The 12411-nt window shown below is 42.8% G+C and overlaps 1 protein-coding gene across 22 annotated transcripts in view; it reads right to left on the bottom strand.

The window, feature by feature from the left end:
* MAGI1 (membrane associated guanylate kinase, WW and PDZ domain containing 1) overlaps nucleotides 1-12411 on the bottom strand; it is a 331966-nt gene that overhangs the window by 33632 nt on the left and 285923 nt on the right. For all 22 annotated transcript variants that reach the window (XM_054281276.1, XM_054281280.1, XM_054281281.1 and 19 more), the window contains one exon: nucleotides 3580-3611. In XM_054281276.1, coding sequence (XP_054137251.1) covers nucleotides 3580-3611 — 32 coding nt within the window. The remainder of the gene's footprint in view (nucleotides 1-3579; nucleotides 3612-12411) is intronic.

Raw genomic sequence — 12411 nt, 5'->3', positions numbered from 1 at the left:
ACAAAATAAATACATGGGAAGCTGGAGCTTCTCATGCCCTACCCAAGCCCCTGGGCTCTGAATAAAGAGGGATGTCTTGTACAGACTCATGTGGAACCAATTTCTCTTCCAAAATCAGGACATTGGCAGAGTCCCTGGTGCTGCTTATCCACCCAAAAAATGTGCTAAATCTCTTGTCTGGGACTAGCTGTGCATAGGAATTGCATTTTTGATCACAAGTCAGCTATGCTGACAATGCACTTATTTAAATCCAAAAGAAAAACATCAGATTTTTGGAAGAGTTTAGCATTTTATCCCCCCTGCAGTGATCCCATCTTCTGATGATCTAGATGCAGATTTTGTGCTGTAGAGCTTTTTGGAGAAGCAGGTCCTGGCAGTGACAGCAAACTGAGCTGGAAGTGGGGATCTTTGCCCCCTTGTGGAGTATTTTGATGCAAGCAACAAGGAAAAAAAAAGAAAAAAAAAGTTTGTGCTCATCCATGTTACACCAGGATAATTGCAGGGGAAAATGTTATTATAGAGAACTTTCAGGCTTAAATGTTTATCTCTAGATATTCAATACAAAATATTATCCATTTTCATGCAAAAAATAATCAATAGGAAATGAAAAGAAAAAAGGAGCAGCACAGAGAGCTGCTGGGAGCATGTACTTGGTGAGGGGAAAGGGAATAAAGAACTTCAACATATCCAGTCCAATGTATGGCTGAAAAGGGGTTTTTCACTAATTTAACTCTTTCACCAAGGTTGAAAAAACTCTCCTTAAAATCCAAGAAAAGGAAAATCTGTCAGAAGATACATACAGACTGACAAATACAGCCCAGCAAACCTGAGCTGAAGGCAAGAAAACTTCCTAGGCTGTGTCACAGCCCCAGCTCCAACAAACCTCTCTCAGCATTAACACCTCACCATAGCCAGGAGGTACCACCAGCCTGAAGCTGGCCTTTGGGGAATGCAGGGCTGGGGGCTGAGAACAGAAAATAGGATTTGTTTGAGGAATACCAGCCACTGGCAGTAAGTGGGGAATGTGTCTGGGCTTCGGGAAAGGAGATGAGGGAACAAGAGAGGGTTCACCTCCTGAGCAAAGCAGAAGATGGACACCTGAGTCGTGACTTCCCTGATGCAGCACAAGAAACCAAAAACAAGCACAAGCTAAGATCAAAGCCAGCTGCTCCCAGCTCGGTGTGTGCTGTCCTGTAACTGCAGCCTGTTTATTGTACAAGGAGTGCTGGAAAAGGGAAATGCTGAGCAAAGGGCACGGGGGCAATGGGCAGCACGTCCCCCCAAGCCCCACAGCTGTGCTGTGCTGGGGACAGCCCTGGCACACAACTCTGATGGCAGCTCCTGTGTTCACCCCATCCCTGCCAGTGCAGCAGCAAACTGGGAGTCTCTGGGACTGAGGGCATCCCCAGGAAACACATGGGCACAGTTCAGAGAGGGGATCCCAGACAGGGACCGTGCCAGCAGGGCAGGACTGGCTCCTGCCTGTCGTGAGTGGGAATCCTCATGGCCAGAAGGTCAGGCTGGACTCTCCACTCCCCGCAGTGGAGCAGCAGCCCCTCAATAAACCAAGGACGGACAGTGTTAGACACCACCTTTTCCCTGCCTCTGACTGCTGCCTTGGCCACACGAGCTCTGGGTTGGTGTAAATCCACCCTGGAGATGCCCTGAGGCACTGTGCCCCAGGTTTCCACGCTCAGTGCCCGCATGTCAGCGATGCCTGGGGAGGAAGGAGCGGCTGCAGCGGCTGAGCCCCGCTGGCTCTGCCCTCTGAGGAGCAGCTGTTCACGGTGCTGCAGTGAGTCCAGCATCACTGCTAATTGCGCTGGTGATGACCCCCTGAGCAGCCAGGGGAACAGGAGGCTCTGCTGTTTGGGAATCCTGCACTTTAGAGGCAACAGCACCACCTAGACTGTAGGAAAAATCACTGAAGGAACCCTGAAAAGGCTGGGGAGAGGCAGGCGAAGGAATGCCATCTTTCCCCAGGCTGACAGGCTCCTCAGAGCAAACAGCAGAGAGAAATCTGCTGTTGCACAGCTACACCTGTTTGTAAGCAGCCTCTTTGTTCACCCAGGCTGGATTATCCAGCCACGGATTTACATGCTGCTCAGATTTTCACTGTGCATAGCTGCCAGCCAGAGAGGTGCCTGACACAGCAGGATCCCGCTGTGCGTGTGGCAAAGTGGGAGCATCCACGCCTGGGGAAGACCGCAGCTGATGGATTAGGGCCGCTTTAATGACAGAAGTCATAGCCCAGATCGCGTGCAGCCAATCCCGCTCTGACCGGGGGAGAAGGTGGAGGCAGGGAACAGAAACGTGCCAGACACGTCTGTATTTTCCACACTGGCTCCTGGCTCGGCGAGGGCTGGAGCAGCCCCTGTGTGTGACAGCGCCGCGATCCGCGGAGAGCACACCCCGCGCTTCTGCCTCCCAACATTAATGCGAGCTGACAATGGAAGAGGCCTGCGCTCACATGACTTTAATCAGCGCTGCCCTAAGCCATCAGAATCACATTAATTATTTCAGGGCTTTCTTTTTGGATGAGCAGAGAGCTCGTATTAAAAGCAAGAGCCTTCTGCTCAGCCGCCTCCCAAACCTTTTGCCCAGGTTTGCGGTGAGGTGGGCTGTGCCCAGCTGCAGGTTTTGGCACCACCAGGGACTGTTGGTGAAGTTTCACACCATCTTACAGCACGGCAAACACCTCACTTGCTTTGCTTCCCCAAAGCTCCTGGCAGAGAATTTTGTCTCTCCCCCACTCTCAACAGACAAGTGCAAACTTTCAGGCTTTAGGTATTTCATTCCCTTTAAAAATAAAACACTGTTTTTTGTTGCATACAAATAGCACATTAATTTCTTCCATAATATCATTCATGGAGCTTTAACGATACTTGAGATCACAGCTTCCTGTGCTGCTAGCTGAGATGCTAAGATGTTTCCAGGTAACCGCTTTACATGGAAATTCATTCGGGAGGACAAGAAAATATTGTTCTGTTATTGCTTTTCTAAAGGATCTTCCTTCTAAGAGGAATCTTACACCTGCAGGACAATCCTGCTCAGTATGGAAATGCCTCCAGAGCAGCTGGAGCGCTCGGACAGCTGGCTGTATTCCCTGGGAACTGTAACCATGCTCCGTTCATGCTTTGTCTCTCACGACAAGGTGCATGCTTTCCTATTCTGTTAATAATTCAGCCAAAGGTTCTCAAGAAAACTCATTGAGTTAATGGAAAAGGTTGGTGCCTATGAGCACCCGACAGGAATTGGTATCTAGCAAGAAGGTGGAGCCTCCCATCTTTCCAAAAGGAAACAATAGCTTTTTTTTTTTGGTAAGTTAAACGATATAGAAGCTCATCTGTCAGGGAATCGGATTTGTAAACCTGAGGCTTTATTTGCGAACAAGTCTCCCTTCCGTACTGCATCCCCCTCTCATCTCCCCATGCAGCAGGAGCCGTGCAAGGTAATCATGGTTGCAACAGAAAGACAACTTAAAACAATCGAGACCCAGAAAGCAAACAAGCCGAACTCATGCTTTTTTTCCCTTCAAAGCAGACAAACACACAGAAATAGTAGCTGAAAAGTGCTTACCGACTTTGGGCTCTTCTTTGGGACCGGCAGTCCTGAAAAATGGCAACAAGGGAAAAATAAACATTAGCATTAAGCGTTACCTTCCCTTAAAGAAAAAAAAAAACCATCCCTAGGTGTATGATCCGAAGGTAGCCATCTGCAGAGTTATGTCAGCTCTCGCTCTGGCACCGGAGTTAGCAGTCTGTTCATATCGAATCAAAGCCCGGCGAGAGGCAGAGCCAGCCAGAGCCGGGGAAGCGGCAGCGGGGGGAGAGCTCTCTCTGCATTAGCTATGCTGCCTTGTGCTGCAGAGAGAAACCCACAGCCCTCAGCGCTGCCCAAACCCAGCGCCTGCCTGGGCAGAATCTCAAATGCTCCCCTGGATTACAGCAGGTTTAGCTCACAATTAAGCCGAGGCTCTTTCCTCTTGACGCGATCGCCTCGGCGGTTCTGATCGGACCAATCGCGGCGGCGCAGGGGAAACAGGTTGATTTTTCAAAAAGTATTTCTCTAGGAATTGATTTTTTTTTTTTGAACAGAAAATGTGTGTTGGGTTTGAGCTGAGAGGTGTGGGCTGGGCAAAGGAAAACAAAAGCATGAGGAAGAATATGCTTTTCTCCCTACAATTATGAATGTTACTGAGAAAACACAGGTTTTCCTTCCTGTCTATCCTAAGTGGAAATCTTTGAGATTTTATCTGTAAGGTACAATTTCAGAGAGCTGTGGCTTGGGAACAACACTACCAGTGCCCTGACCCCTGCGGGGGATGCTAGGGAGCTTGGGGAGCAGGGCTTACACAGATTGCAGGTGATGTAAAGGAACAAACACTGGGAGGGCACCAGGGAAGGTTTTTTCAAGGATAATTTTGCATTTTGAAGCAGCCTCTTACTCAGTCTGTGATGAGCAAGAGAACTCAAGTGATATTTCAATCAGCTACTTGTGCATAGAGCCTAGTTGCCAGTAGCAAAGGAGACACTTGCCTGGGGATTTACCTACAATGCAGGAAAAGCTCTTTCTTGGGGTCAAGACCTCCCTTTTCCCCCGCTGTTGGAAGACAGAGGAAATACCCCCAATATTTTTTTTCTCTGTGTGAGACTCCAGAAACAAACATAAACCAAAACACAGATTACACTCCACATTAAGTGCTCAGTAATTCAGATGTTTGAAATCTGCTTTTGTCTTTAGGATGTAATTTATGTGGCATTTATGCCGCATTACGTTTTCTACTTTATGCATTTTGTTTATTCTAAACCCCATGCCCTCATATAACTTTTACACAGAGAATAAAACAAGCAGTGCAAGTGAATTACAAATCTGTCTAGGAAGATGCTGATTTTAAGGTAATTTGGGAGATCTTAGCACTGAATAGGGAAGATCCACAATTAAAAATGATAATCAGAGCTCTATTTGCTGCTACTCTCAGACTGGGATGCATACTGTAAGGAGTATTTTAAATGAAATATTTTCGAGCTTTTGAGGAATATCTGTGCTCTGCATGTCACTCAGATGCATTCCCAGCCACTAGCTGATACTCCTCCAGGCACTGATTGATTGAGGGACAATGAAACATCAAACTGTTTGAACTAAACAATCGAGACTGCAGCTTCATTTCTGCTGATAGGGACTGTTTGTATAATACCCTTAAAGAGGAAAACACTTCATAACGTTCGTGGCAAATCACATTTTTAACAGGCATCATTTATCGCAGAGATAAACAGACAGATAGAGATTCGCCTCTCTCTCTCCCTCATTCCACATGCATGCACACACGTTTACTCTCCCCTTCCAAGAGATGATCTTTCCTATTAAATCAATACATGGAACACATCCCCATGCACATACACACACCCTTAACTGACCAGCATGAGACAGAAAAGATTTAACAACATTTTAAATGTTCCCTCCAAAAAATAAAGCAGAAATGCAGGTGAGCTGCTGGGTCAAATTATATCAAAATTCAATGTATTGCATCACCAGTGTTAAATGTTAAAATTTAGTAAGCATGAACTATTGAACAAACCTTTCCTTCAGTCATTAATGTTGGCTCTTCCAACCCCAAAGAGATGGAAAACAGTTGAAAAATAAAGGAAAACATATCAAGGCTATTGTTTGGTGAGTCCTTCAGAGGCCAATGAATCTTACAGTGCCACTGCTCTGTGCCAGACTTTGCTGCAGAACAAGCAATAATTTACTTCTTACCAAAATAAGTGACTGCAGAACACATTAACAAATGTTGGTAGTTTTTCATGGGACAAGCTTATAGTCAAGGGAATAACCTGCCTGTACATTTTCCTGTGAAAATATTATTTATTCATCTAATTAGGGTCACATTTTAGAACTCCAGTTCCTGGCAAAGCAGGCCAAATGAGTAAATGATAGGTGTAATGGGGAGCTTTCACGCTCAGATGATGGAATGGATACAGTATTTAACAGAGATGAATGCCAAGTGCTTGAATAACCCCCAGATCCTGGGAGCTCCACCAGCAAGGAAATGCTGAGCTTTTCCAAAAAGCTTCTGGTGAAAACATTTCCCAAGCCTGTGAATTTGGCCTTAGGATTCCACTACCATGGAATTCCAGCACTGCTCACGCCATGCCTTGCTTGGAAGCTCATCCTCTTGGCTGCCCCGTTCTCTCCTGAAGCTTCACTGCAACTTTTTCAGAGGTAAATGGGCCAAGCATAGACTGAACACCCCATCTGCATCTTTTTGGCATTATCCAGCTTTTTGGTGGTTCTGTAAATGGCTTCACATCCCTGGCTAGGAGAAGCCAGAATAGTAATAGTTTATACTGACATTGCAATATAATTTCCCTGTGATTTGATACCTATCTCTCACTAGTACCTGAAATGCATCTTCAAATTTTGGGGGGTTTTGGACATACAGATTAGAGAAGATGGAAGAGTCAAGCAATCACACAAGGCTGTTGTCACCACAGAGTTAACAATGTTTTAAAACAAATGAGCACATCTGGTAAACAATGTCAATATGACCTAAAACCCCTTGAATGGGCTCATTGTAGCTAAATGTGCCTAGAATTAAATTAATTAGAAAACACAAATTACTTCCCTCTAAATAACAATGTAATAAAGCAACTGCTTAATGAAAAATATCAGTGATCAGTGAGCAATCCACAAGAACAAAAAAAGGGATTGTAATCAAAGTAAATTCACAGGCCCATGAGCAAAGCAAGAAAGACTTCATACAAGGTTAGTCAAAAATGAGTCAGATGCAGGGATCTAAATTAAACTAATTATCACAGAGATTATTACATTTATCTTAACAAAACCCTTTCTCTTTTCTCCCCAGTACTCCCTAAACCTCTGTGTACAGCTGGCTGCATCCATCTGCTCAACTACATTTTGTAACATAGGGGAAAAAACACAAATCATTAAGCAAGTTTTGTAGCATGACTTCAGCACCGTTAATGCCACTGCCCATGAGGAGCTATACTTCTGTTGCATGACACTGTGTTATGTTTTGAGTGATGTGACCTGTGAATTAAATCCATCATCCACTTATTTCATATTTATTTGTGTTAACTGTGCAGTCTTGAGTGGTAGAACTTTCAGGAAGCTGTAAGGTTGCTAACCCAATTTATGACAAGTTCATGGAAGAACACATGGGACAAAACTTGACCTCAAGTGTTGGTGTTTCTAACATGCAATTTTTAAAGGGACATTTTTTTCCTCAACTCCTTTGTCTTTGTGCAAACTAAGTAACACAGGTAGACCATAAAACATGGCAAACATTTGCTTTGTTGAGCATTCACAGAATGCAATGTGTGACCACAAACCCACACCACAGCCTGGGCCTGCTTCTGGTGATAGCTCAGAAGGCCACAAACACCCTAAAATTACCTAAATGGACACCAGACACAACATGCCCTCTTCCACAGCCTCATGTTTTAGAGATTGTGGGTCAAAATTATCTGAAATTGAATGCTAAGGAAGACTTATCTCTAGGCACTACAAGAGTCATGCAGTCAGCCCATCCCAACAGCTCGGACATGTAGAGGCCAGATGCCTTGAATTCTTCACTTTTCACCACACATACACAAACAAATTATATATTTCAATGGAATTTCAACTTAAGTTGGAACAATCCAGTAGTTTGCACCACCCACCCACAGGACAAAGGCTCCTGGAATTGCTAAGAGCCAGTCTGGAGGTCTTGCTATCATCTGATGTATGGCTTACAATGTCTGCCTACTGCTCGACACTTTTCATTTTTGGGGTGGTTTTGCACATGAAAGAAAAAAACAGCGGTTTCAGATCTTCACTTCTCAGAGTTCCTTAACCCATCCAACACCTTGGATGGTCATTGTGGACCATCTAAATCCAACAGCAGAACAAGCCAAAGGTGAGTCTAAGAGGAAAGGTCACCTGTGAGTTTTTGCCCTTATATCACCTGCAGCCCAGAATGCACCAGTGCTCAAAATTAATTGGGACATGAAGGAAAACACAAGAAAATAAAGATTTCGGACTGTGTCTCAAGGTTAACATTTACAGAGAAAATGTTCCTGGCCTGGAAAAAAAATAAAACCTTCAAGCTTTCTAAATAGCACTTACACCGCGCTGAATAAAAACCAAAGGCTGTAGCAAAGAAAACAGACACTTTGAAAGATGAGGTTTAGGTAAAGTACTGGAGTCAGGGGGTGCACAGCCATATACCTGGCATTGAACATTGATCTGTGTGCAAAACAAGGAACTTTAAATAATTAAAGCTAATGGCCATTAATGCTGCTGGGGGGGGGGCAGGGGACAGGAGATTGGTGGTGACAAAGCAATGCCCTTGGTTCCCTATGATCCATTGCCAAAGAATTTCTAATAAAGGACAAATACTATTTAAAAGAGTAGATGGAAGTTCATCTTTTCCAGACCAGAACAATCAGTAGCAAGAGAGGCAAGTCTGTGCAAGCATAAGGAGAAGAAAGGAAAAAATCAAGAAGCATAAGGAGAAGAAAGAAAAAAATCAAGAAGAAATCCCCAGCCTGTCCCTGCCAAACTTTTCTGCTCGTCATTGTGATTTGCATAACAAGAGTGACACTGCACTAGCAAAAAAAAATTAGCTATGCAAGATAAGCTTTAAGCAAGAGAATAATTTACACTGCAGTAATATAGCCCTGCCATAAATCAAGTTTGGTAACTACCAAAAGCAGTGAAAAATGCTACATTTCTGATGCTAATGTTCAATGCTAATGCCAAGAAAGCAATGTTTTGAAGAGATCATCCTGGGCATTATTACGCCACCGTCACTGACGAAAAGCATAATGAGGCATAGAATATTATTGCCATTAAGAAGAATTTCAGTTCTAGATGCTCTAAAGATGCTAAATTTTATTAGCCTCAAATACTCATTTTTGGTTGGGATGCTGAACAATTCCCTGCCATTAAAGTCTCAGTCATATTTTCAGCATCTCAAATGAGAATTGATTTTAGAAGCAATAAAAAAGATACAGGCTAATAAAATGCTATTTAATTACTATGAAAATATAAATTTAACTATGCAGTAATATATATATATAAGATAATTTCAAGACAGTAAGGTAATAAAGAGATTGAAAATAAGTGTGACAATTACCCATCTAGCCTATGGTTGAAAGCATGTCAGCAGTTCTTGTATTTTCATTTTGAAGCTCATTAAATAAAGTGCTTATCATAAAGCTCAAGCTGTCAGAGTCATATGCTTCAATGAAAACCTTTGTTGATATTTAAACAAATATGTACATAGACATTAAATTTCTGAAATCTCACAAATTTCAGAGGCTAAACACTAGAATTGGAAAGTAATTACAGACCCCCACATTCTTCTTACACAGATAAGGGGCTGTGGACACACAATATTATGTATCTATTTTTCACACACATAAGCATACATGTGTGGCTATCCATGAGGGAAACTTTCCTTTTCCAGGAGCCCACAAAATCTATCACTTACAAGCTTTATTTCTGTGCAAATTCTTGCAAAATTTTTGGGGCATGCTGCAGTTTTGAAGGTGCCCAGTCCCGTAATTCCTGTCCCCAGCTGCCATGACCATGAAGGTGCCAAACCATATTTTGCTACAGTCACATCTGTATTTATCCTGCTCAATGAGAGTGTTTGTCTTCAGACTTACCACAGCCCTGCCACAAGGTGTAAATCCATGTGCTCAAACTGGGTGGTTTATGGCAGATTCTTGTGTCTCATATCTGGAGAGCAGCCTGTACAGAGGCTCCTGGCATTAGTTGGATGCTGCTATTAATATTTAACATCCCTTAATAATCAGCTAGCATTTACAGAATGCTCAGGCAGATTCAGACCTGGGCAGTGCACATACACATGGCTAGTAGAGCTAAAAAGCTCTACTAGAGGGCAATGGTTTTATGGATGCTTTCACAAAACATCACTTTATTAGCCTGAAAACAGTTTTCTATTAAAATAGATAATGACTTGATATACTTTCAAGGATGTAACCTGTACATCTCAGAAACTAATCCTGAAGGATGGAAAGAAAACTTTTGAGGACTGATATTTACCTGCACACCCCTACAAACATCACCAGGTCCTGACCTGTCCCAGCCGTGTCACCTCCCTGAAGCTCAGCCTCTTCTACCAAGTCTCTCTGGCCTACAAGCCCTGCCAAATTCTTAAGCCCAACTTATGATGCACTGCAGGTCTTCTGGCTCTAAAGGCACAGCTTAACTGACTCTTAAAGCTGGTATAACTTAATTACTATCACCATCACAAGAATAAATCTATCTGACCGAGGCAAAAAACCCCATTAAAATAAATAAACATAAAATCCTAATGCAGAATGGGAAAAACATTTAAATTCAGAATGGAGAGACTTAGAGACATGCAAACAGATATTTAAAAGCAATCCATTTCAGAACAAAACCATTGACTACCCCATTACAAAGTCATCCTTCTTCCTCAGTTTTGCCCACCTGCTATTGCTTTTAATGACTCTCCAAATGTATTTAATTACAGTGATAAACAGAGACCTTTCTTGGATTTCTGACACCTCATTACTTCTGTTATGGCTGGTTATTATAATGCCAAATCAAGGCAGCAGCTACTGCACCTACCTGCAGTGTGGCTGATAAAAACTCATTATTTACTCGCACACCAAAATGTCACCCAGGCAGCATGTAAGGGTAGGAGGAAAAGAAAGTGGAACAAAACCCTCCTTGCTGCACACCTCCAAGTCTGCTCCACTTCCTGCCGTGCAAATCCTGATGAAGATGTGGGAGGCACATCTCCAGCTAAATCTGCCTTATCTAATGCACAGTATTAGGTTCTGCTGTGCCACCTTGTGTTACATCACATCACATTTGATATAAAACAACGCCGTGTGGGTTTGAGTTGCTCCATTTACATCACTTCAGCATTTAATACCAAAACCCAATCAACATAAGGTGAAAAAAAAAAAAAAGCATGAACTTTCAAAACCTCAAGCTAAGGAGGAAAAAAAAAACCTTTTAGAAAAAGTTTCAGAGCTCTAATCTTTCATTTGATAAGCAACCTGTTTTATTCTCATCTCAGAGCCTACTGCTTTCTGCAAGATAGGATGGTTCTGGCAATAAAACATCCTGATGAGGAGATTTCAGCCACGTTTTTTTCTTCCAGCATTCAGCAAATGCTTTGGTTTTCTTACTGATGCTAAAGCAGATCCAGATTCCCTGCCACAGAAAGGCAGCCATGCATGTAACGTGCACACCACCACTATTGTGCTGTCAGCACGCAGGACTACACAAAACTGACATTATTTCCCTATTCCAAACATGTTAATTGTTCATCTCCTTGGTGATTAAAGCACAGCTTTCCTCCTGGCCTTAAAGCACACTTCATGAAATAGCAAAAAGCTTTAGAAGATTATATCAACCCTTGAAATAAATGCAAAATGTGTAACAAAATGCCAAATAATGAATCAGCAACTGTTCTATCCTATTTTACACTTCCAAGCAACTCTGGAGCTCAGATGACACATATATCTGGGGGACACAAGCTATAGCATAGATAGGCCATGCTGCCACAAAAATGCAGGCTAGCTCATGTAAAGCTGCTGCTGACCCAAAAAGCAGATTTCACAGGAATCTCTTCATTTGCTTACTCATTTCTAGGAGAGAATCAGTGCAAATGGAGTTAATGAAGGGTAGCTGAGGGGAAAACACTTGGGCCTCCAATGCCTAACAGATTAGTGTCAGCAATTCACATGTATCACACCAGCAATAGCTGGAAATTCTGCAGGTAATTAAAATGTTCATATCCCAGCAATGCTGAGTGTCCTTCATTATCAGAACTATAATATTATAAAGCTGCTTGTTTTGGAATCAAATGTTCATAGGACAATGTGCTTTGTTTGGAGCTCCTTGGCCTCCCATGGTTTAGGAAGGCCAGTTGGATATGATACTAAAGTTTGAAATAAATTTAAAAAAAAACAACTTTAATGTGGTATTTTTATATCTGGAATTTTGGGAGCTTAAGGAAGGGTTTTTGCACACATGGGCTTTTTGATATTTGGGTTTCTCAATTACTATTTCAATTGGATGCCTTGTACTGAAAAACTCCAGCAGGACCTGGCAATGTTAATTCATTAGCTCCTGCAAATGCATTATTTATATGAATGTTGGGTACATACATTAAACTATCTGGTGTCTGAGCATGCTAACAACAATTACCCTTAGTGGCTGCAGCATTTCTAGGAGTGAAAAACCTGGGTGAAACCCTGCTGCCTCCTGGAGTCTAATGGGAGCTGTGCCATGGACTCCAGCACCACCAAAAACCTCCCCCTTTGTGTTTTTGGTCAGCAAAATCATCCCAAACCTCACAAATTCAGATCACCAAAAACAAACGACTAATGTCACTAAGAT

This window comes from Melozone crissalis, unplaced genomic scaffold, assembly GCF_028551555.1.
Source record: "Melozone crissalis strain CALT ecotype California unplaced genomic scaffold, PUWL_Pcris_2 ptg000029l_1, whole genome shotgun sequence".
NCBI lineage: Eukaryota > Metazoa > Chordata > Aves > Passeriformes > Passerellidae > Melozone > Melozone crissalis.
The sequence above is the reverse complement of the archived record's forward strand: the minus strand, read 5'-3'. Positions and strand labels throughout refer to the sequence as shown.